The sequence below is a fragment of the Hemibagrus wyckioides genome, linkage group LG10 (genome assembly GCF_019097595.1).
Source record: "Hemibagrus wyckioides isolate EC202008001 linkage group LG10, SWU_Hwy_1.0, whole genome shotgun sequence".
In the NCBI taxonomy this organism is placed as follows: domain Eukaryota; kingdom Metazoa; phylum Chordata; class Actinopteri; order Siluriformes; family Bagridae; genus Hemibagrus; species Hemibagrus wyckioides.
The window spans coordinates 18,408,619-18,435,199 of record NC_080719.1 but is presented as its reverse complement, the minus strand read 5'-3'; the positions used below and the strand labels follow the sequence as shown (position 1 = coordinate 18,435,199).

The 26,581-nt window shown below is 38.6% G+C and overlaps 2 protein-coding genes across 3 annotated transcripts; both read right to left on the bottom strand.

Moving 5' to 3' along the window:
* Positions 1-6,311: 6,311 nt before the first annotated feature.
* Positions 6,312-10,509, bottom strand: si:ch211-262i1.4 (thymic stromal cotransporter homolog). Its single transcript, XM_058401351.1, has 5 exons — positions 10,386-10,509; positions 9,073-10,065; positions 8,785-8,868; positions 7,713-7,869; positions 6,312-7,230 (listed from the first exon to the last, which is right to left on the bottom strand). The coding sequence occupies exons 2-5, from the start codon at positions 10,019-10,021 to the stop codon at positions 7,185-7,187; spliced, it is 1,236 nt and encodes a 411-aa protein (XP_058257334.1). The 5' UTR covers positions 10,022-10,065; positions 10,386-10,509; the 3' UTR covers positions 6,312-7,184.
* A 2,029-nt stretch (positions 10,510-12,538) lies between these two features.
* Positions 12,539-24,750, bottom strand: misp (mitotic spindle positioning). Of its 2 annotated transcripts, none has more exons than XM_058401675.1 (5): positions 24,606-24,750; positions 15,342-17,538; positions 13,602-13,801; positions 13,332-13,370; positions 12,539-13,250 (listed from the first exon to the last, which is right to left on the bottom strand). In XM_058401675.1, exons 1-5 carry the CDS (start codon positions 24,663-24,665, stop codon positions 13,161-13,163), a joined length of 2,586 nt encoding a protein of 861 aa, XP_058257658.1. In that variant the 5' UTR covers positions 24,666-24,750; the 3' UTR covers positions 12,539-13,160. The 2 variants fall into 2 exon arrangements, with proteins under 2 accessions (XP_058257658.1, XP_058257659.1); XM_058401676.1 differs by lacking the exon at positions 24,606-24,750 and adding an exon at positions 18,525-18,753.
* Between the last annotated feature and the right edge of the window lie 1,831 nt (positions 24,751-26,581).

The window sequence follows — 26,581 nt, the reverse complement described above, 5'->3', positions numbered from 1 at the left end:
AAATGGCGGCGCGCTCTGAGGGCACTCGGCAGCTCGCGCTGATTGGGGCGCGCGAGAGCAGTGGGCGGCTGAGACACGAACTGGTTTCTGATTGGATAAGACTGGACATGAAAGCAAAGGGCGGCTACAGGTTTCGTCTGAAGCAAGAAGGGTTTCATGTAGCTCTCGTTGTATAGCACAAGGACTTATATCTACGTTTTATTGTATTTTAATGTAAATTTCCCATTGGGATAAATAAAGTATCTATCTATCTATCTATCTATCTATCTATCTATCTATCTATCTATCTATCTATCTATCTATCTATCTATGTCTGTTACTGTGGTCAGTTTTGACTTCCAGAGGAAACCTTAATGCTTTTACACAAAACCTTACTAAGAAAGAAATATTCTGGTTTCTGTTTCAAAAGGCTTCCAAGTAAAACCTCACTTGATAGCTACCCTGATGAAATTAAAGTTCAGATCTGATTAGCTACCAAACCAGCACGCATAAGTCCTGGTAGAAGACAATCATTTCTGGCTTACTACTACTACTACATTACACACAAGTCTTTATACGTATTTTTACGAAAATAAGCCACTAGTGAGTCAAGTAAAAATGGACGGCGCTCCAGCCTGACCGACTCGGCTTGTGGTTTGGTAGCTGATATCTAGTCAGACTAAGCTGGATTTTCCAGCAGGGCAGTTACCAAAGAACCTGTAAATACCCTCTCCAAGATCCACTTTTCAAAGGGATCTTTAATCGAAAACTGGCCAAAAGTAAGAACACCGACACAAGCACACTGAATAAATTAGAAGAGCAGGCTAGGTTTCAGGAGGATAGATGCGTAGCGGGACAACAGATGGTTTCCTGATCAGTCTGTTATTTGCTGGTGTTGTGTTATCTTGGAATGTCCATTAGGTTCTAGCCATCCATGACATCAAAGAGAATCCAAAATCATACTGATGTCCCTGGAAACCTCTGCGCTGAGACACAATCATCCGTACACCCGGTGTAGACAGTTTCCTACTTATCTTTTAGAGAGACATGCAGTGACATGCCGTGCAAAGTTCAGTATGCTGGGCTAATTGTTAGATATCCCCAAAGTCTCTATACACAGGGAAAAATGAACCCTTTTTAGCAAGAAGGTTTTCGATAGTGTTTGAGAATAACTGTGACAAAAGAAAAACAGGTATAGATCATTAGTCATGGTTGGGTCAGAAGCGGTCATAAGGTTAAGAGAGACTTGAACAGGAAACATGGTGAGCACAACTGGGAACCGCAATTCGGAGAGATGACTATGTGTGTGTTTACAAAGCAACGGCAATCATGTAGTGGATCATGTTTTGTAAATAAAGTTTAAAAAACTGTTAATTTCCTCTATGTATGGAGACTTTTGGGACACTCTGTACATGTCAAAGAACTGAATTTTGTGAGCATATCTATTGCTTTATATAATTCTGTGTTTTCAAATGTTTCTCTATACAAGTACTTTTATTTATTTATGTATTAATTTATTTCTGTCACAGTCCTTGAGGATCCAGTTTGACTAATAAATGGTAATAGTTCTAAAAAAAGGAATAAATACATTTAAGTTATTATTTAATTTTAGCCCACTAACACAAGTTTGAAACGTCTGTAAAGACACTAAACTCTTCTTCTTCTCCTACTGACTTCTCAAATAAGGGCTTGGGGTCAGGTATCATTATAAATAATTCCACTGGGTTTCTAGACAGGTACCGGTTACGCACCTGACTGAAGATAAATAATGGATTATGGTGCAGCAAGAAAAACTGATACTTATTGTGTCTAAGTGAAGGTTTGGTAACACAGATGGGAATGCAAATACCCATGTCTAAATAAAATTAAAAAAAAAAAAAACAGCTGTAAAAATAAAATAAATATTTATTTATTTTAGGAATATTACTTTATTTTCCTATTTGCTATTAGTTTGCTATTGTGTATAATATTTGTTGCAACAATATTTAGTTATGCTATTTTATCACTGTGTTTACAAATTTTGCTTACTTCATATTAAACACCTTTTTTTTCTATCCATGTTGTACCTAAATCTTAATTTTCTAATTTGTTTAATTATTGTTATAGGTAACATTAATGCCTCTCAGCCTCAGGGCCCCAGGGTTCAGTCCTGAGTTTATGTAACGGTCTGTAATGTCTAACCTGAATTTCCCTTAAGATATAAATGAGTTTATGTAGAGGTCCTCTTTGTGGTCAGGATTCCCCTAATCCCATCCATCCAGATACTAAAGATAAACTAAAATGTGTTTTAGTGTCCTGTACATAGTGTGAAGCACTGAGTAAAGTTTTATATTTTATTATTATTATTATTATTATTATTATTATTAATATTAGTAGTAGTAGTATTTACAATACGTTTCTAAATTAAAGTTGGCATTCAGTACTATTGTTTATAGGTCATTTTTTAGCAACAGCTAAAATGATACTGATTATGCTGTATTTAGTTACAGTGATATACACCGGTGGCACAGAGGGTAGTGTGGTCACCTCAGCCACCTCAGTCCAGAGTTCAGGTTACTGTCTGTGTGGAGTTTCACATGCTCTCCTGTGTCTCTGTGGGTTTCCTCCAGGTTCTCTGTTTTCATCTCACCTCCCAAAAAGATGACGGTAGGTGAATTGCCATTGCTCAAAGGTCTGAGCAAGTGTGTGAATATATGAATGATGCTCTGTGATGGACTAGCATGCCAGCAACCTGTATTACAGTGTATTCCCACCTCATGCCCCATGGTCCAGGGATGTGCTCCGGATCTAAAGTTTATATTTTTCTTTACACTACTGGGTTCTAATATTATATCATACAGTACTTTCCAAATGCAAAACAGTCTAAAAGTGTTTAAAATCTTTTGGAGAAAAAAACCCATCTCAAAAGCTTCTTCTTTCAGTAATACAAGTAAACGTCTTGTGATTGATGATACACAAAAAATTTTTAAAAAGTTTTCTCACCTTGTCCATTTCTTCTGAACAAAGCCATCTGAATTCACACTATGTTGCCTTCACAACCTCGAAGCTCATAAGCACAAACACCTGAGGAGGATGTTAAGGTAGCATTTGAAGGTTGCATTGCTTAGCCTTTAGTTTGATTTGGAAAATGGGAGCACTTCAGAAAGGAAACATGTCTTGAGTAATCAGCAGTTTCAGAGATAAAGGAGTGTGCTCATTCAGTCAAAAAGAACATTTGTGAGGTCAGGAGTTAATGCTGGATGAGAAGGCCTGGCTAATCAACGATCCAGTTCATCCTGAAAGTGTTCAGTGGGGTAAAGGTCAAGGATTTGTGCAGGACACTGGAGTTCCTCCACACTAAACTCTTAAAAACAATGTTTTTCATGGATGCCGCTTTGTGCATAGGGTCACAGTCATGCTGAAACAGGAAAGGGTCTTCCCCAAACTATTTCTGTTTCCTGTGGCATTATTGTTGACCTTAAATGGAAGTAAAGGACAATGGCCCAAACCAGTCCATTATCTCTTTTCAACCAAACTTTACTTTTGGAAGAATTTTCATGGATGGATTTTTCCCTCCTGATGGGATGCTGCTTTCTTTAGAGTGACACCTGGTGTTAGGTTTAGGTCACTGCAAATAAACACTCACCAACTAACACTTTGAGAAAGTTGCACCTTACAACATGCCCAACACAAGACTCTTACATCTGAAACCACATACCATTGTACTAAATGGTATGTTTAAAGCAACAGCAACAGATTTTTTTCCATGTCAACTATAGGATAGGGTGAAAGCTTTCACCCTGCTAAAAAAAATTCCAGCTTAGTCTAACCAGTTATAAGCCAAAACACAGGCTAAGCTGGTCAGACTGGTAAACGTCTAATGTTCTCAATGCTCTCAATGTTCTCAAGGTTGTGTAATTTTCTTACTTCTTTCTTAAAATTGGTAAATAAGCCCATGATGATTATATTTGTCATTAATTGATTTTCTGTACTGCTTAACCTACACAGGGTCAGGGGGAGCACACACACACACACTCAATATAGATAATTTATTGATGCCAATCCACCTACAGTGTATGTCTTTGGTTTGGAGAGGAAACTGTAGTAACACTGGGAGAAAATGCAAACTCTGCACACAGGGCGGAAGTTTTTATTCAAAACTGCGTACTTCACGGAGGTGCGAGCCAAAAATACATACCACTAAGCCACTGCACCCTAATTGGACCTGTCACTGTAATTGAAATTTTAACGAGTTGTTTATAACCTCACCCCATCAGCCTCCTCCCCAAACCAGTGACTCATCCAGTTTGGTGAAATCATTTCAGTATAGCAGAGGTATGACAAGCAATATCTCACGACTAACAAAAACAGAGTTCTGGCCTTATTTGAAGACCATAGAGCAAAAGCATTGATCAGAATGGAAATAAGGCTGATTTAAGAAAGTGAAATAAAGAAGTAGAAAGATTGTTAAGCAAAAAAAATATATTAGAAAGACTGGGCTTTGCAGGCTTCTTTGTCACATTTCCTTTGCTGTCATGCTCAAATCTGAGCTCATATAACATAAAGCCATGGAGTAAATTATAATATTTGCTGGCAGTATGAATGTGGGGATGCTATTAATGGTGCTTTCACTGTTTCAATCAAATGAGAAGAACTTGATTGACAAATAGAAAGGTTAGTGAAGGAAAGGCAGTAAAAGGGGAAATGATAGCTCAAGTGGTTATGGCTATGGGTTGTTGAGCAGAACAAGGTCAGGGTTCAAGCCCCAGTACTGCCAAGCTGCCACTGTTGAGCAATTGAGCAAGGCCCTTAACCCTCTCTCCTCCAGGGGCCCTGCACTATAGCTGTCCCTGAGCTCTGACCCCAACTTCCTCAGCTGGGATATGTGAAGAAAAGGATTCCACTGTGCTGTAACATATGTGTGGCAATAATGATAAATTGCTCAAAAGGGCAACAGATTTCAGAGGGTAACATGTTCAATTCTGTGTACAGCACAAAATACAACAATGCTTAAGATCCATAAGTCTGTGATCTCTGTGGTGTACTGTCCATCACCTAGACATCATGCACCACTCTGAAGCAATCTTCTAAGATGTGTTTCACTTCCTTTTTTTTTTTAAAGAAGACAAAAAGCAAAAGCAGACCTTTCAGCAAAGGGTTAAATGTGAGTGTTGTTTCTTCTTTAATTATTTGTTTAGTGTTTTAATAGGCGGATGTTGTTATTGAACCATATCAGCAGACGACTTGTGTGCTTTTCTGGGGGGTTCATACCCATGTGTTTTTCTTAGGCAGAACTGTCAGGTACATGTTCAATGATGTCTAGGCCAAGCAGTTTAACCTCAAAACATTTCAGGCTCCAGATTTTACAAATGAAAAAGAAAAATTAGACTGATAAAGATTGATGCAGCATAAAAACCAGTGGCGGGCCGTGCATTTCACACCTAGACCTTCACTGGCCTTCACCAAATTGATTTCTTCTCCTCTGTCAGCCATTGTGAGCTAAAATATATATATTTTATTTAGTTTGTGCGGTTCGCTCCAATGATCCAATCAAAGGACGGGAAATTGCTGACGTAATCGTATGCCTGCTAGATGGCCCCAGTGACGCCAACTCGAAATCTGATTGGTTAATGGAACAGTTTCATTGCCACTTATTTTAAGCTACGGGCGCCTGCACTATTGATTCTGAAGGCCTTAGAGCCAGGCAACACATGATGTCAGCCACTGGGTGAAATATGATTGGATAAATACTCTTATCATAAATATACACTACTGGAAGCAGCGCAACCAAGAGAAAAGCTATGAAATGTAGAGAATAGACTATTGGGAATAATTTAATACACGTTCATGGAAAATTATATTAAATATATTAAAATGCAAGTCAGTGATTCAGATTACTGCTGTTTAGGCCAGCAGAGAAGGCCTTGCTGGCCCTGACAGCCCACCACTGATAAAAACAAGAGGCACTGAAAACAAAAATAGGATAACATACAAAAGAGGAAAAGACAAGAAAACTACAGTGGTCTTAGTTCTGATAATCATATCAATTTGCCATCTTTCCATCCATGTAAGCCTAAAAAACAGCATTGAAATGACAAAAATATAGCAATGGAAGCGAGCCAAATGAAGAAAAATGAATATTTCACAGAACATAGTTCAGTACAGTATTTGCACACTCACGTATACCATTTTACTCATTTATTTATTAAATATAGATTTAATTGACTAAACAGGACGTTATATTATTTAAAAATGCCATTTTATATAATTAATAATTGCATAATAATACAGACTATTTAATGCAATTTTAATACAAAATTATATACAATGATATAAAATCTACACACCTATAATAATAAATAATATAATAAAAAATAAATAATAATTTATATCTCTATAATATTTCTCTTTGATATTTTTATTTGAATTCTGTTGGTTGCTGCATTACATTAAAGGTGTAAATAACTTACCTTGGGTTTATTTTGTCACAACACAACAACCTGCAATTTCTGGATAGGGGTGTAGTGTTGTATATTCACTGTATATTTATTATTGCCTGGAAATGTTACAGCAAAAAAAATATTAGCAACATCACGATCATGATTCTAACACGAATGCTTCGTAAAAGATCATTTTGGAGGGGGCTTTTGGAGACGCTTTCACTCCACAAAATCTGGATATTTCTCAAAGAAGTTGAACTTGCTGTTGTACCTTCACACAATTTGTCCACTAACTCTTCTCAGTGAGCTGCAGAAATCATATCCTGATCTTTCAGATGGATGATAATGAATAAGAAGAGCTTCAGGAGCACATCATCCTCTGCTGTGGCACTCAGGAAACCCTGCCTAACTTAATTGTCAATAATTCAGGGACCTTTGTTGAGGAGCATTTGTATTGCAGTCCCGAGTGTAATTAGTGTCTGAGTTCCAGGCATCTTTGGTGGACTGAGTCATGGCGGAACGGACAGAGAGCAGTAGAATTAGTAAACTGGTGGAAAACTCTGCAGGATATCTAGTGCAGGATTTAAGCTGTATCTCTGTCTGGATGCAGAACACATTATTGAAATATTAGGATATTCTACTCAAATTCACCCCAAGCTGAAACAGAGACATCTGGGAAAATGTCAACAGCTGAAACATGATAATCTTATAGTGTTTGTAGCTTTTCCACTCGTATATCTAGTGCAATTATTGGAATACAGATTTCTGTACAAAATCTATTTCCCCTTATATAGGTGTGTACCCAGTTCTCCTCTGCCTGAACCTCAGGTATCTGAAAACAAACAAACAAAAAAATGATAGCATTTGTTATGAAAGGATTTGGATTTTCTTTTTAAGCAGCATATCAAAGATAACTATGTTAAAAATAATAGTAGTGCATACCACACAAAGTGAAAGGTGCAACATGCACGCTTCTAATTTACATGAGTAACCCTTTTTACCAGTACACTAGTGTTTCCTTAACTAAACTTATGGGATATTAGTATAAATAAACAAATTATTATATCAATGCAAGTCTGATATAAAATGATAACCTTACACAGAATTACAGTGGTTGAAGATAGCGCCTTTAAATCTCTGAAACTGAGTGCTTTTGTTTTTATAGAACATTCCTATAAATATATAACCCCTTCTGGGCTAGGTAGAAATACAGAAATACTAGAAATACTTCTTGTGCCAGAAGTTTGTAGCAAAAAGCATGTGTTCCTATACTGAATTTCTCAAAAACCTTCGCCGTAGTAATGGGAAACTCACAGGATGGGTATGACACTGAGGTAGCTGATGGCACACGAGAGAAGGAAGCAGAGGCCACTGTACCAGTTCAGACTGAGAGGGTAAATAGAGGTAAAAAGCACCGTAGACAGAAGCTCAGTCACAGCTAGAGCCAACTGCAGCCTCCCAAATACACATCCTAGAATAAAGATTGAGCATATGATTATTGAGCTTTATTATTATTAAGTTTCTCACCTGTTGACAGGATATACCGTATTTACAGACATGTGACAAATTAAAGGGGGAAAAAAGCAAGTGCCAAGCCACCACAAGCCTCTGGAACAGTTTCAGTGCAACTTGGCGTACATTCTAAATCTCCTGAATGGTACAGCAGGGATAAACACCATTCTTTAAAAAGATTGTTGTTTTGATGACGCTGGTTGGTTAGAATGTCCCAATGGTGTTCAGTTGGATCAGTGAGTGGATGAGAGCCCTGTGGATGGGGGTGGGTTTATCCTGGACGAGACCACAGGAAAAATGCTTCATCACAGGATAAAGGAGATCATTTAGAGGAACTCAGTGTGAATTTGCATTGAATTTTACATCTACGCGGATGCAAAGTGGACCTGAGGCAAAATCCAAAATGCCCTCATGCTTATCATTGACACATTTTGTCATCTGTATATTGGAGAATATTTAATAAACAATGACATATTTTAAACTTATATAATCATTATATACTCATATATCAATCTGTCTGAATATATCAATCTGTTTTCAAGTCAGACTAAAGCATATGAAGTAATTGAACAGAAACCTGTTATAAACAATAATACTTTTTATTTATTCATTTCTATTAAATATTTAAAATACTGAAACTTATTTTATTCTTTCTTAAATATTTAAACATACTGTAGGCTTTCTTTATACTTTCATTACATTTACACTTTCATCACTGAACCCCTTTGAATCACAAGTGATGCAATATATCGATCATGTGAAGCTTGCTGTGAAATGTCATAACCCTGGAGTTATTTCACTAAAAATATAATTCACATGAAGGGATTTTCCATTTAACACAACTAATCTGCTTCTTGTTTCATGCCTCGCTTACCGTATTGCTGTGTGTCCAGAACTTTGGACAGCATCGCTCGAAGCGTTGGCATGGGAACACAGGCAAACATCATTATCCCTCGTGCTGTTAGTCAGGAAACAGGTCCATACAAAATGTTAGATAAGCATCAGTGGCTTGACTGGGAACAATGTCTTAAGTACTACAGTGTAGTTTTCATAAACTGAGCAAATATTGATATAAATATATGTGAAATATGTATTATGTGAATGATAGAATGAAAGTATTGTATTATTATTTTATGTGTTTTATCCTGCTCACATCACCTACCCATGAAGTAAACCCAGCTCTCCACTGTGAATGCCATGATAGCCATTCCTGTACAGTTGGACACGATTCCAAGCAGAGACAGGGCCACGTCTCCGAGCACACCAGAGAGCACAAGCACCCCGAGGAAGCTGGTCAGATACATGGCGTTAGTGGCTGCGCTGCCATAACCAGCCCACACTGAATCCCAGCTCATTGGAGGCTTCAGCACATAGAGCGTGAGAACATCCTCTGCTCCAATCATTCCCAGATCAAACACCACAATAGCTGATATCAACAGCCCCACTGCTACTCTGTCCATCTTCTCCCCACTTGACAGCAGCTGCTCCTTCTCATCACACTTTTGCCTTGAACTGGACAGAAGAAACACGGCATAAAAAAGCGACGCTGCACTGAAGAGCATGGAAGTCATTAAAAGGACCAGTCCTTGATGTCCTAACTGGTACACATATCCAGATAACAGACCACCCAGCACCCCTGCGATGCCAACACAGAGATCCACCACGCTGAGTTTTAAAGTGCGGTGCTTCTGGTTCGAGCTGAGTGACGCCAAAGCTGCAACACCAGCCCAGAAAGCAGGAGGACCTCCGCTGAGGCCATACACCATGGATCCGAGGAAAAGGAACTCCAAAGGTAGATTGTGGAACAGGAAGACCAGCAGAAAGCACATTCCCATCAGAGAACCCAGCTGAGGGATGACCAAGAACACTTTAGGTCCCCATCGGTCTGCGATGCGGCCTAGTGGGATGCTAGAAAACATGGCCGCTACTGCAGATATGATGGAATGGATAAGGAAGAAGTTCGAGGAAGCCGCTTGGGCTTGGTCAGTATGTCCCCCTGATATTTCCAGTGAGCGGTTGTACACTGTCAGGGTGAGAGCCATATCAAAACAAGAGCTGCCCAGTTTGTGCATAACCACCACTGGCTCCACTAAAGTGAAAAAACTTGCCATTACATGTGTCCAGAGGATCTTGTAGTGTCTTAAGGATGATAAACCTTTAAGATAGCGTACAAAGAAGTGTGATGAAATCAAACATACTGGCCAGCCTGTCTAATGCTTGACTTTCATTTTGTTTGGCTATTGATTCATCTTATAAACAAGACCTTTTTTTCACGATTTGTATTTTGAATGATGTCTTTATGCTTTAATTTTAATTAATTAATTAATTAAGCTTTATATACTCTACACCATTTAATACATATATGTCTATTGTATATTCAAGTCAACGAAAGACGCTTTTGTTATTCTTGACTCAGAAATATAGGATAAAATCTAATAATAAATATAATTCTTTATTTGAGAAAACTGTACATACCTGTAGCACTCTCTTTGCCTTTTCTGATCTCCTTCTTTAAATGAAAAGCAATGATGAAGGAATGAAGTAAAAGAAGCAGTTTATAGACTGAATGCCCCAAGCTATAAGAAAGACTGATAATGTTACACACACCAGAAGAGAAGAAGGAATTTAGAGAACTGGAAGTGAAATGGAAACTAGGGGATGCCTTGTATATCTGCAGAACATACAAAATATGAGCTGTATTGGGTGGATGCCAGCATTAGGACTCATTATTGCCTGGATATCTACAAACATCTAACATACACAATTCACCACAAATACCCAGAACTGAATAGGGCTGAGTTTCCCCAGACATGTCACAGCACAGAGATCATCATTAAACAGCAGAACATAAGCAGGGCATGGAGAAACCGAGTGAATAGACATTTAATAAATAAATAAATAAATATTTGTTGCCATTTGATTAATTATGCTCTTTTTTCATATCAAAAAAGATTAAACCATTGAATTTTTTGAATGTTAATTTCATCTGTGAAGATTTGCTCCAGAGAAAGGCTTAGAGCAATTAGAACAGCCTGTGGAAATATTACTCTTTTATTGTTTAAATACAATGTTTTTTTTTTATGAAAAATGAGTATAGCATATAAGAATTAAATGAAAATTGTTTATGACATTAAATGTAATGCATTTGGTTCTGAATTTAGATTGTTTTTCTTAAGATTTTGAAAAAGATTTTATACAAATACAAATTAAAATCCAGGTTTTAAAAAATTACAAAATGAATACGAAATAAAGTAATAAAATATTTTAATTCATACAAAATTAAAATAAAACATAGACGTTTCCATTCTAGCAGGTTAAAAGGTTTGTAAAATAAATTGACCTGTATATTATAATGACACAGTGGAAGTCGAGACATACCATACCTCAGGATATATGACATGTCTGGACTTATATGCACATCACCTCCTACCACAGCTGGATCTTTGCACAGCATATTTGGCATGTGTGCACTAAAAGCTACACACATATTCGCTTTATTCATAAAATTTATCATCATATTTATATTCATATCATATCAGCCATACTGTATTTTGTATTCATATACTATTCATCATATACTATACTATATATATATATATATATATGTGTGTGTGTGTGTGTGTGTGTGTATATACTGTATATTTCTCCCTTTCTTACCTGTACATTTAAATTCATTTTCTGTTGTCATCACTGACATATTCTTAGTAGTCTATTTATATTCTATATTATTATTTTTTGACATAGAGCATTTCACTGCATGTCGTACTGTCTATGATTATGTATGGGACCGACAAAATTTTAATATGATCATTAAAAATAAATAAATAAATAAATAAATAAATAAATAAATTCCTGCTCAATTTGGATGTTTTTATTACTACAGTTTAAAAGAAGACATTCAAAAAAGATTCAAAAGATGATTTTTTATGATGCTTATGTCATATATAAAGAGCACTGAGACCAAAGACTGTAGGTTCACAATTTCATTTAGTTTTATTCCAACTCATCAAATCTTCATTCATGAATACAAATATCACATTAGTCGTTTTAGACTAATGCACTAAATAGTACATTGCTGTAGATTCTGAATTGGTTCATACCTTTCGGTTAGAAAGAGACATCAGGTATGATTTAGGATATAATAAAATCCCAACGTCTTTCAAATTACGATCGTTTTTCAAATGACAAATTCCTTCTCCACTTGTTGCTTACACTGCTCCATATTATTTCATGTTATTATTTAAAATGGAGGTTACTGAACTGATTAAGTGATTTTAAGGGACTTCTGAATTCCTTCCCTCTTCCATGCCCTCTACTGTTCACTTCTACAAGTGCATATGTCCTTTACATCCTTTCTTAGGTTATAAATTAAATGATCGAGTTACTGAACACAGGACAAAGAGCTGAAAGGCTTGTTCCAGCCTTGCAAAACATGATCTGAGGTAACACATTAGACAACCTACTCAAGCTACTGGATGGTAAATTATTTCACCCATGTCCTGCGGAAGAGTCTGTTCTATTAAGGGTCAGTTTTAAACTCTATGCACTTTCTATTTTATTTATATTGGGCATTGCTATTATTATGTTATATTGCATGAATCAGTCATACATGGTACTTAAAACCTGGATTTCTGTTTGTAATAAAGAAACACATACTTCTGATCAAAAAAAGTACATAAAAAAGTTTGACTTTCTACTAAAACTGAATAATAAAATCAGTGCGATTTCTCTATCATTAAAAAAATATAACGACTATTTTAAGATATAGACAACTCAGACTTTTCGATGTTTTCATTTATGATTACAAGTTTGTTTGTTTTTTAAATTTGGTAAACCTCCATTTTTTTGTATTTTCTGGTAATACTGATGACTTAGAGAACAATTATTGGCAAGTTTGTTCAAACTGCGGTATTTTCTACCACTCTGACCAATATCAGGCAATGATTCGGTAAAAAAAATAAGTTCTAGCATTGAGAGAAGCCATGTTTCCAACCAAGAACTCTGAAATCATGAAATAATGCCCATTAGTTATAATCCAAACCATGACATAGTTTTCTGTATCTCCGAAGGGCCTTCATGGTAAATATTGCCTCAGTAGTTCTTTAAGGGTGTTTTTAAAGGGTGGTGCCATCATAAGTACAAGATGTCAGTTAGATCCAGCCTGTCCAGATAATCAAGTCTGGAGATGATTGCTACTAGCATTAGTATTAAGGTATATGCATATTTCCCACTTGAACAGCATGTCCAGACTCAGTCATTGTCTTCATTGGCATAGACACCAGCTTCCCAGCGTAGAGCCCTTGTGTTTTTGTGCCGTGTTACACGAGTCACTTCTACAACCTGCAGGAAACAAACAAGCACCAATGAGGAAATGCAGGTCTAGACATATGTAACGTGATAGATAAGGACCAGACCTCTTACCTCATTGTTAATGTCATCAATAGGTTGAATTCCAGCATACTAGAAAACAAGACCGAGTTAAAGTTAAACACTCTGGGTTAAGAGTATACTCTGTATTAATTTATGTATATCTACTGATTCATTTCTGTCTTTTTAACTCAATAAAGTTGAGTCTGCTGAGATTCTATGTGTGCTGTTGATGCAGTCAATGGCAGGACACACTGCTTGCTATTACACTTTGGGAAAATCCATGAACAGTGAATATATGGGAAAAGTAGCTTGCTCACTTACAGAGCTCTCCTCAAGCTTCAGTCTGACTCGCCTTTCCTCAAAGTCATCCAGCAGTGTCTTTGTCAGGCCCTTGTGAGAGGAGGTTTCAGTTAATGGACTAGATGGAAGAGTAGGAACTGCCTTATGGACTGCAGGGGTTGTGTGCTTGAGACTACTCCACGGTTGGGCTGTCATGATGGAGGAAAGTCTTGAACGAGGGCCTGTTGGAAAGAAATAAAAATAAAAATAAAAAGTTTATATATATGCCAACCATTACCAAATAAACAAACACAAAAAAACCCCAATAATCTGTAAGATTTAATATAAAATGATTATTTGAAATAATAATAGTGAAACTATCATCACCCATGTCCATTGGATCAATAATTAACCTTTTCATGCTGCATTGTTCCCGGTTCACCTTGCATGTGATCAAAGTTCAGAAGCTAATTAGGTAAGCTATTTTGTCTCATCCTACACTGATGACATCCATAAACAACGAAGGCAAAGGTTAATCAGAGACCTGCAGTAAATCAGTGTGAAACAGAAAACTTAGCCACATATGCAGCCCTCTCTGAAAGTATTGGAACAGCAAGACTAATCCCTTGTTTTTGCTAATTACTGAAGACATTTTGGTTTGATACATAAAAAAAAAAAATGAAACTGTAGATCAGAATTCCATTTTTAATTTCCTGATATTTAGATCTAGACGTATTAAACAACTTAGAACATGGCACCTTTGGTGGCAGACCACCCAATGTTTGAGTGAGCAAAAATATAGGAACAGATACATATCTTTTGCTTGTGTTAACTGTATGTAGCCACTGACCCACTGACGTCACCAAAATGTTATATTCTTATTTTATTAGGCTTTTCCAGGCTTCTACTGGCTTTAGTTGTTGGTTCTCTTCAGGAAGTGATATGCTCCTCAACTGGGTTAAGGTCTGGAGACTTGACCAGTCTAAAACTTTCCACTTTTTCCCTTGATGAGGTAATTTGTTGTGTTTGGGGTCTTGTCTTGTTTCATGATGAAGTTCCTTACAATTAGATTGGATGCATTTCTCTGTAAATCAGGGGTGTCCACTCTTATCCTTCCCGATGCAATGTTTCTGTTATCAATTGCTGCTGTTTTCCTTGGCCAAATTATTGATGTCTGGTTGTTAGTGTATTAGTACGCTCTATATTTTTTTAGGACATTCCAAATTGTTGTATTGGCTAATCCCAGTGCTTGAGCAATGGTTCTGATCACACAACAAATGCAGTCTTCACAGGTGAAAACCAAGAATTAATAGACAATCAGGTCTATTAACTGTTTAAATACTAAGTCTAACAGGACACCTGGGCAATAAGAAACTTGTCAGTCATGTGTTCCAATATTTTTTGATCACACGAAAAAACAGTGAGTTCAAACAAAAGGTACCATGTTTTAAGTGTTTCAGGAAATGTATTACCTTGTGTGAAAATGTAAACACAGCCCAATATATGATTCAATGGAATTTTTATGATTTTGTTATCATAACATGGCCTTGAGCCTGTTATTACTCGTTGATATTTCCGTGTTCAAATTTCACACTACGGGAATCGGTGGATATATTGCTGGTATAACTGGGTCATATCAGTGTCCTTGTTTATCTGCTAATGACCTCTTGTAATCTAATGAAATGTGAACTTTCTGCTTCCTGCACAAGCAATCCTACTGTAAAATCAAAAATGGTTAGCCTAACTCAAAATTAAATAAATAATCATGCTTTTTGAAGATACCTGGCACTGCTGTACAGGACACAGGGGTGGGATCCACATTCCAGGAATAAGAGGAACTGTAACTGGTCCTCTGTGTAGATTTTTGTGGTAGGGCAGCATCTACCTCTATAGAATTGTCATAAGAGATGTTTACTGGATTTTGGTCATTATTCCTTTGTCCAGACACCTCATCTGAGGCCATTGTGGCATCCGAGGCAAATGAGAGATTGCTTGCTTCTCGTAGTTCTTGAAGCTCTTGCTCTCGTCTGAGGTTCTCCTCGATCTCTTTGCGGATTTTATCTGGGGCATTTAACATACGGGGCCAATCGCTTGAGCTCTCAGAAAGAGATTTCCAATCTTCTGTAGATCTGCTTCTTCTTACAGGTTCAGCTGGAACGGAAAGTGGATACGTTGTGCTAAAGGTTCTCTGTGATTCTTTTGGCTTATAATCTGCCATCCAAAATGGCTGGTTTGCAGTTTTTTCATTGGTGTATGTTTCAAATAGTCGGTTTGGAATTTTTGCAGTACTTTCCTTCCAAGTGATTGTCTCATCTGGGTGTCGATGAGGGCAGCAGGGTGAGAGAGGCTCCTCAAATACAAATACATTCTTTTCTTCTACATTCTCAGGGTTCTCTATAACTGATGAGTCCTCTGTAATAATAGATCTGCCAGTGAGATTTATGCTTGGGCTTGTGCTGGAAGATATAATGTCTAGTTGGTCTGACAGAGAACCAAAAGTTCTCTTTCTTTCACCTTGAAGACCTGTGTTCTGATTACCCTTTTCCATCTCACGTAGAATGAAGAAACTCATTCTGTTGGGCTCTTTAGCTTTTAGAGGCTTTATTTGTGGTGTTGGTAGGGACAGAATAGGCTTGGTCTTGATTTCAACCATCTCTGATGTGTCTGGGAGAAATATACCTCGTGAACGCCTGAGGTCTTGCTCTCGTTCCTGAGCTATTCGAATCTCTCGCTCTATGGGTGTTTCACTCATGCTAGCCACAGATGTGCTGTTTAACATGGAAGGCTCATATGATAAACTTCCAGCTCTTGTAGAGTCCATGCTTTGGTTGTCAAGTCCAAACTCTACAAAATCTATCAAGCTAGTCTGACTCCTATTTTCTAGATCCTCCTTGATGGGCTCTGCCTCGTTCTTTTGTCTCTTCCAATAGTCATCCATTTGGGTCTCAGTTTTGCTGACATCCTTTGTGAAAAGCTTTGCTCCTGCAGACAACGATTGTCCACGTAGTTTTGGAGAAGCATTTTCTTGTTGAGGATTCTTCTGGAAGGGGTTTTGCATTGTGCTCTCCATCATTTGGAACTGTTTACGTGCTGCATTGAAGTCAATTTGCTGGTTGTCAATGGTGCCGGGCTCTGCTTCAGACTCTAGAGGTTTTGTGCTCACAGGGCTATAGGACACACTTAATCCTTCGATCAGACGCTGTGGGGAGTTAGTAAGATCTAGGTTCTCCAAGGCACTCCACTGTTCTTTGAATACAGCATTCTTTTTAGGCGCCTGCCTCCGGATGATCTCATTTCGATCCATCTTATCTTTGTCATAGTCCTCTCCTGATGTTTCACCAATATGGTACTGATCACCATTAGTCTCTTGAAACAGCTTCTCAGGTCTTCTCTCCTCCATGTAAGTCTGTAGCTTAAACCTACTCTTCTCTTTCAGAGTAGTTAGTTTGGCTTGCCTCTTTGGTGAGACCATGTAAACTTCATTCTTCTCAGCTTCTGGGCTTGTTGGGTCATCCACAAAGGAGTAGAAACCCACATGGGAGTCTGAACTGTTCACAGAACTAGGACTGGTAGGTGTACTAGGCTGCCAGTCCTCACTGCTGTCTTCAGACACAGCCACTTGCTTGGCATGGACAACATCCACCAAACCTTCTCCATTTGTGACTCTCACAGAGGACTGGGTCACTGAGATGTTATCAGTGGAGAATGGATGGGAATCGCCATTCTGGCTGAAACTCCAGCTATTCTCTAAGGAATACGGCTCACTGCCAGGGCTCAAAAATGTCCGGAGGTCAGACTTCTCTAATTTTGGTGTCAAAGGTTTCATCACCCACCGTTTCGGAATGCTAGCCATGGTGATTGTGGATAATTGGTGGTCCTCAGCAGTCACAAGGTCTTGTGATGAAGATGTTTTATACGAGCGGCTCAGAATCCTCCCTTTCCCTCGGCTTTGTACATCTTGAGGACTGTTTGACTGCCTCTGTAAAATCAGGACACTGTTTAAATCTTAACTGTAATCATTCTCTGACTAACTGCTGTGAAAGGTTTTCCAATAATAACCAATAACTTGATTTATTTTAGTATTTACATGGAAAACATTTTAAATAGATAGTAAATATGACTATGGTAATGCTAATGGTAACCAAATAAAAAAAACATGAATGGCATGTCTTAAAATCTTTTACTTTATTACAGGTAGTTCAGTTTTAAAGGTGAAGCACATGATGCCAAATAAAGGTTGTGTAAGAACTGTAGGAGGCTCAGCACACCCTCATTTAATCATTTACAATTTAAGCTTTCTATATCTTTAAAAAAAATGTTTCAAGAAGCTTTAGTTTTTAAAACAATACAAGATTCCACATAATAGGGTTGGCATTCAAATCAGAACATAATGCTAAAAGACCTCTAAAAGTTAGTCATCCATCTTTTTTTCCGTTAAAATCAGAAATATTTACAACAAAGGAGGTAAATGTTCAAAATCTGGTTTGAATGTGTGATATTGACCACTTTGTACAAAAGGTCACTTTTTCCTGTATTTTTCCTTTTCTATTGAATCACGTATTCAGACAACACTTCGATGGATTTGATCTAAAATGGATCATAAGTTGTGGAGTCCATGCTAGCTCGAATGCATGCTGTCATTAAATAAGGGACATAACAAATACTCTGAAATTCATGTAAATAGTTTACAAGAAAGTTCTATTTCTATTGCAAAGAACTTTCCGTTCGAGTTGTTGCCAAATATGTTTTAATAAATATCATAGTTGCATTCAATTATAAAAGAATGTGCTAACTTCACTAGCGCTCTCAGAATTTTGGACCCCACTGCGTGTGAGTATTATTTTAACATCAAAAATCCTCACATAAATAATCCTTACATTGATCACTTATCTATCGTATTAGTTCCAATATTTCAGTAAATAATAAAAGTAAACTTAGTTACACGGAACTGTGTCTTTTACCTACCTCATAAAACTGGAGGGAATTCACGCCACACCAACGTTAATGCAATAAAGACTTGCTTTTACACTAAAAATACTTCCAGTGATAAAGACGAGACACTTGACCGAGCTGAATGTAGTCAAACTCTTTAGATAACACAGTCTGCTCATGTGAGCTGGATTACGTAGTTTTTCATGGCTTTAGCTGACTGTCAGAGGGTGGCCATGCGTGACACAGTGGACTGTACACCACTGATAAACCTTTTGCACTGTCGCTTCTTGGAACCTGCCGTCTACATGCAGCTGATTGGACGAGAGCATTTAAAAGGGCTGTCCTAGTTTTTTTTCAAAACTTTACTGAAGAGCTCTGTAGCAGGAATGCACCATATAGAGGAAATATCATATTGCCATGATTCATTATATTACCTTCAGTGTATTGAAGTTAAATTGTGTCATGGTAAAAAAAAAACTTACTTAGATTTATATATTTACCCAAATTACTTGGATCTTGTTAATGGGATCAATCATCAGAACACTCACGCATTGTACAGCTTATTTTATTACTAGACCCATTCCCTCACCACTCCTTATCCTTCAGCATTCCTATCGTAAACGTTCTGAACACAAATTTAGCCGACTTTGCATCCTCGTAATTCCATGAAATTATCATTTATACCGAGTTCCCTGCATGTTTCTTATAAACTGGAACTAAGCATTAATATATACTGTATTGACAAAAGTTTTGGGACACCCCTCTAAATCATTGAATTCAGGTGTTCTTTTTCAGGAGATGGCCCTTAGTTCCAGTGAAAGGAACTCTTAATGCTTCAGCATACCAAGACATTTTGGACAATTTCATGCTCTTTGTGGGAACAGCTTGATGACCCCTTCCTGTTCCAACATGACTGCACACCAGTGCACAAAGCAAGGTCCATAAAGACATGGTGTGGAGGAACTTCACAGAGTCCTGACCTCAACCCGATAGAACACCTTTGGGATGAATTAAAGCCGAGACTGCGAGCCAGGCCTTCTCGTCCAACATCAGTGCCTGACCTCACAAATGCGCTTCTAGTGGAATGGTCAAAAATTCCCATAAACACCTTGTGGAAAGCCTTCCCAGAAGCTTAAATTCATGTACATGTAAAGGCAGACATGCCAAACATTTTGGCAATATAGTGCATCCAACATTAAACATTATATCACTGTTATTGCTTCAGTCAGACCTTCGAGTGAAATATTTTTACCGTATCTGTGTTCCAAAATATTATATTTCTAATGAAGCTCATAAAACTAAGTTTGAACTAAAACTAAGACAATTTGTTTGAATCTGAAACGGAAAAGCTCACGAAACTCACCTTCTGTCTGTAACTCAGGCTATTCACTCGCACACTTTCCAGATCCTTTCAGACTTTATTGTAGCAAATTTACAGACAAAGTTCACCGAGTGTTAACGGCCACACCCACCACACAGACTTACAATAAGTGTATGAGACTAATAGATTAAGGGGTTAAGGTTAAGATTAAGAGCAGCTGTTTAGGCCATGGAAAAGAAGCCTTGTGTATGCAGACACACACAAACACACACACACACAAACAAACACACTATCCACACATACAGTATATACTCTATGGCGAAAAGTCACCATGGACTGAACTAAACAACTAAATATTATGTAGTAAGAAGGAAAGGGGGGCTAGAAAGTGTTTTACCAGCAACAACGTCAGAACAACAAATTATACTTATTCAATGGAAGCATGAAACATCCATGTGAAAAAATGATCAAAATATCAAAATGATTGAGTCATTGGCTGGATGAGAGAAGAAGAGTCCTTCAAAACTGTAGTGAGTTACAATTAGGGGTAAAAAGTTTCTCAGAAATGGGTAATTAGTTAGATAATAATTAGGTAAGAGATTTCTATTACTCCATATCTTCTTCTTCTTTCGGCTATTCCTTTCAGGGGTCTCCACAGCGAATCATCTCTCTCCACCTATCCCTATCTTCTGCATCCTCAACACTTACACCCACTAGCTTCATATCCTCATTTATTACATCCATATACCTCCTCTTTGGTCTTCCTCTTTGCCTCCTGCCTGGCAGCTCCATGTCCAACATTCTCCTACCAATATACTCACTCTCCCTCCTCTGAACATGTCCAAACCACCTTAATCCCTAACTTTGTCCTCAAAACGTCCAACATGAGCTGTTCCTCTGATGTACTCGTTCCTAATCCTGTCCAACCGTGTCACTCCCAAAGAGAACCTCAACATCTTCAGCTCTGCTACCTCCAGCTCTGACTCCTGTCTCTGTCTCAGTGACACTGTCTCTAAACCATACAGCATGGCTGGTCTCACCACTGTCCTGTACACCTTCCCCTTGATTCTCACTGAAATTTTTCTATCACACAGAACTCCCGACACCTTTCTCCACCCATTCCAACCTGCCTGCACTCGCTTCTTTACCTCTTTCCCACACTCTCCATTACTCTCGACTGTTGACCCCAAGTACTTAAACTCCTATAGCTTCTTCACCTCTTCACCCTGTAATCTTACTGTTCCACTTCCCTCCCTTTCATTCACACACATGTACTCAGTCTTATTACGACTGACTTTCATTCCTCTTCTCTCCAGCGCAAACCTCCACCTCTCCAGGTTTTCCTCCACCTGCTCCCTGCTCTCACTACAGATCACAATGTCATCTGCAAACATCATTGTCCAAGGAGACTCCTGTCTGACCTCCTCTGACAACTGGTCCATCACCATAGCAAACAGGAAGGGGCTCAGAGCCGATCCCTGATGCAGTCCCATCTCCACTTTGAACTCCTCTGTCTGCCCTACAGCACACCTCACCACTGTCCTGCTCCTCTCATACATGTCCTGCACCACTCTGACATACTTCTCTGCTACTCCTGACTTCCTCATACAGTACCACAGCTCTTCTCTTGGCACCCTGTCATACGCTTTCTCCAAGTCTACAAACACACAGTGCAACTCTCTCTGACCATCCCTATACTTCAACATTCTCAGAGCAAAAATTGCATCTGTTGTGCTCTTTCTGGGCATGAAGCCATACTGCTACTCACAGATTTCCACTACCTTCCTTAACCTAGCTTCCACTACTCTTTCCCATAGCTTCATTGTATGGCTCATTAACTTTATCCCCCTATAGTTGCTGCAACTCTGCACATCACCCTTATTCTTAAAGATCGGCACTAATACACTTCTTCTCCATTCCTCAGGCATCTTCTCACTCTCTAAAACCCTGTTAAACAGACTAGTTAAAAATTCCACTGCTGCCTCTCCTAGACACTTCCAGACCTCCACCGGGATGTCGTCAGGACCAAGTGCCTTTCCACTTTTCATCCTCTTCAAAGCCTTCCTGACTTCATCCTTTCTAATCTTATCTACTTTCTGTTCCACAGAGTTCACCCCTTCTACTCTTTTTTCCCTCTCATATTCTTCATTCACCAGCTCTTCAAAGTACTCCTTCCATCTCCTCCGTACACTGTCCTTACTTGTGAGCACCTTTCCATCTCTATCCTTAATAACTCTAACTTGCCGCACATCCTTCCCATCTCGATCCCTCTGCCTAGCTAACCTGTACAAGTCCTTCTCTCCATCTCTAGTGTCTAACCTAGTGTACAACTCATCATACGCCTTCTGCTTGGCCTTAGACACCTCCCTCTTCACTCTGTGCTGTAACTCCTTGTATTCCTGTCTATTCTCTTCAGTCCTGTCCATGTCCCACTTCTTCTTGGCTAACCTCTTCCTCTGAATACTATCCTGAACTTCCTCATTCCACCACCAAGTCTCCTTACCTTCTTTCCTCCTTCCAGATGACGCACCCAGCACCTTCATTCCTGTCTCCCTGATCACTTCTGCTGTAGTTTCCCAGTCATCTGGCAGCACTACCTGACCACCCAGAGCCTGCCTCAAAGTCTGTCTAAATTCCTCACAACATTCCTCCTTTTTCAGCTTCCACCACTTGGTTTCCTTCTCCATCTCGATCTTTGACCTCTGCTTACAGACCATCAAATTCATCCTACACACCACCATCCTATGCTGTCTGGCTACACTCTCTCCCACTACCACTTTACAGTCACTAATCTCTTTCAGATTGCCTCTTCTACATAGGATGTAGTCTACCTGTGTGCTCCTACCTAGTCACTCTATGCTCCTCCCTCTTCTGAAAATAAGTGTTAACCACAGCCATGTCCATCCTCTTAGCAAAGTCCACTACCATCTGTCCTTCAAGGTTCCTTTCCTTAACTCCAAACTTGCCCATCACCTCCTCATCACCTGTGTTCCCCTCACCAACATGTCCATTAAAATCTGCTCCTATCACCACTCTCTCACCTGTTGGGATACTCTCTATCACCTCATCTAATTCACTCCAGAATCTCTCTTTCTCCTCTAACTCACAACCTACCTGTGGGGCATAACCACTAACAACATTCAACATTCAACATCAACCCTTCAACCTCTAACTTCAGACTCATCACCCTGTCTGACACTCTCATCACCTCCAGAACATTCCTCACAAACTCCTCCTTCAGGACCGCACCTACCCCATTTCTCTTACTATCAACACCATAATAAAACAGCTTGAATCCTGCTCCTATACTATGAGCCTTGCTACCCTTCCACCTGGTCCCTGGACCCTGTCTCCGCTTCACCACTTCCTTGGACCACTTTGTTAAAAACTGACCACTGCAGACCAGGAACACCCCACAAGAGCTGCAGTTTTGGAGATGCTCTGATCCAGTCGTCTAGCCATCACAATTTGGCCCTTCATCAAAATCGCTCAAATCCTTACGCTTGTCCATTTTTCCTGCTTCTAACAACTTTGAGGACAAAATGTTCACTTGCTGCTTAATATATCCCACCCACTAACAGGTGCCATGATGAGATAATCAGTCTTAGAAGTAAGATAAACTGTCCTAACATAGAAAAATAAAGTGGAGGAAAAGGATAAATATGTTGAGTATGAAATATGCAAAAATTATAATGTGAATGCAGAATACTAATTTAAATGTAGATGCAAATATGTGCATTAAAATCATGTGGGAAAGGTTTACATTATTATTATTATTATTATTATTATTATTATTATTATTATGGTGGCACGGTGGCTTAGTGGTTAGCAGTGGTTGCTTGGTGGGTTTCCTCCGGGTGCTCCAGTTTCCTCCCACAGTCCAAAGACATGCTTCTAGGCTGATTGGTATCTCTAAATTGCCCGCAGTGTGTGAATGAGTGTGTGTGTGTGCCCTGTGATGGGTTGGCACTCCGTCCAGGGTGTATCCTGCCTTGATGCCCGATGACACCTGAGATAGGCACAGGCTCCCCGTGACCCGAGGATAGATCGGATAAGCGGTACAGACAAAAAATTATCATTATTGTTATCATCATTATTATTTGTATAGCATTTTTAACAGTGGATATTGTCACAAAGCAGCTTTTAAGGACATTTCGGATTTTATTTATTATTATTATTATTATTATTATTATTATTATTATTATTATTTGTTAATTGTATTATTTTCTTTGTTGTTGCTGCTGTTATACAATTTTCCAGATTTTTCGTTTGCATTAAAACTCATTTGAGGAATATCAGCGCTTTATGTTTACATGGTTTTGCGTTTGAATTGTATTAGAATGGACACAGGCGTAAACGGGAAAATATTTGGCTCCAGCATTGGTGCAAATATTGCTGTATGATTTTTTGTATGACTTCTGAGATTTATTATGACCAATCCTGCAAATTGCCACAAATCCTGACATCTGGTGGAAGATCAGTGTAACATCAAAATATGACATACTGTATACAATGATGAAGATCTGTCACTGAGCACTGAAAATGTTCATTAGTCAATTTTACATGTACAATTTTACAAATTTCTTTTTGTGTAATAATTCAACCACTTTCCTGAAGCTACGTTCAGATTTTTCTATCAGAGGAATGAGAAAGAGCCAAAAAATATCAATTCTGCTCTCTTTCCTTCAGGAGTCGATCATATTGTATTCATTTACACAAGATTCACTACTTTCTGATCCCTTGACAGCTCTTATAGCATGGTGTGTGTATAAATGTGTGTGTATTTAACTTACCTTACTGCTATGCTCCAAACTGTGGCACAGCACTTGCCATGGAGGCGTGTACTTGAACATGTCTCCGCTCTGCTTGCCCTGTGTTATTCTTCCGAGTGTGTGCTGAGGTATGCAGAACCCTTCTGTGTTTGTTTGAAGCACTCTCCAAGGTAGAACAGCAATCAAGCTCAGCTTCGCTGTGTTGCAGTCACACTGGAAGAGGAGGGAAGTGTGTGTGGGCTTGTGTGTGTGTGTGTGTGATGTCATATTGTTGATCATTATTACCTTCTGGAAGACATATAAAGATTTAATATTTGAGTGATCCTTTAATTGTATCTGATTAATAGCTAGCGTTTTAATAGTAGACTGTATGCAACAGGATTAAAGCAGCCATGCGTAACTTGAAACATGTCCATACAACATATAACACCGAAAATATAACAAAATACTCACCACATTCTAAACAGTCCCACAATGTGATCTCCAGGAAAACTTTAGAGTGTTACAATCTGGTTCATCACGGCAGTCCATGGGAGTAAGGCCTGGCTCTAAATCCTCGCCCACTGGTATTGTTTTGGGCTCAATCATCCCACCTCCCTTCCATTCTGGCATGTATGCGTGTGAGGTGTGTGTGTGTGTGATTGACTCTCAGGGCACCAGTATTTGTGTGCGTGTGTGTGTGTGTGTGTGTGTTCCAGGAGGTATTAGTGAAAGAGACAAAGCCCAGTGTGAGTGTGATGAGACCTTGCTGTTGTTAAAATGTGGCTCCATCTGCTCTGTGTGTGTGTGTGTGTGTTTGCATGTGGGAGTTTGGTGCGTGTCCTGAGAGTAGGGGCATCAGTCTGGAATGCTGCTGACCATCAGAATGCCCTAGACAAAAGCAAAGAATAGCCACATAATATGGGCCCCTGACACCAAATAGGGACCGTAAAGTCCAGTCCTGTTAGTCAGTGACTATACCCGAGAGAAAGTTTTAGATTGTTGGACTGGGGAAAGTATGCTGCTGAGAACATGCTGGAAGGAAATAGAGATGAACTGACCCTTTCCTTTTGTTTTCCCGATAGATTTAAAAAGCTATGTTTTACATTTTTATTGATTATTGAGTTCTTATCATTCCACTGACTGAACCACGGTTTGCTTATGTGACAAATGTAAGGGGTTTCATTTGAAAATCATAATAAATAAATAAAAAATAAAATAAAGAACTTTAATGCTCAATCAGAATAGGATTGCACAGATTTGAACAATATTTGAATAGTTGATGAAACAAATCTGTACTGAGTTTTTACAGCTAAAGTGGAATCAAATTTGTGAGAGCCATGACCTTTCTTTTATAGAAAGTAGTGTAATATAGTGTAACATTGGTCAGTGACTGAAATCAATCACAAGAAGAGTTGTTCTATGATGGAATGTGGTAGCTTAGTGGTTAAGGTGTTGGGCTACTGATCAGAAGGCTGTGAGTTTGAATCCCAGTCCATCAACCTGCTACTGCCTGAGCAAAGCCCTTATCCCCCAACTGTATAAAATGTAAGTTGCTCTGGATAAGGGTGTCCACCAGATGCTGTAATTATACGGATTATTATAGATTACATTTGATCAATATTAAACTGATGTGTCAATCTCTACATCATCATGAAACTCAAATTAACTGCAGGTCCACTGCAAATTCTAAACGAATGATCACATGGTCCCAACGATTGCAGGCTACAAAATCAACCTCTATGGTATTGTAGCTGATTCAGTGGTTTAGTCAGTGGAATAATTCGCATAAGAATCAAAATCATATATCATGTGGAATCCTGAGAAATGAAATCTTTTAAAGAACTGAAATACTTCATCTTAATTCTATATATTTCTTTCTTTTCATGATGATGACAGACCTTTTTTATTAACTGTCTTGTGAATATGTGGTGCAAAATATGCCAATATTACATCACCTGCAGACCTCAAACTTCAACCTGAAGAGAGCATAAAAAAAAACCAGACAGACGGCGATA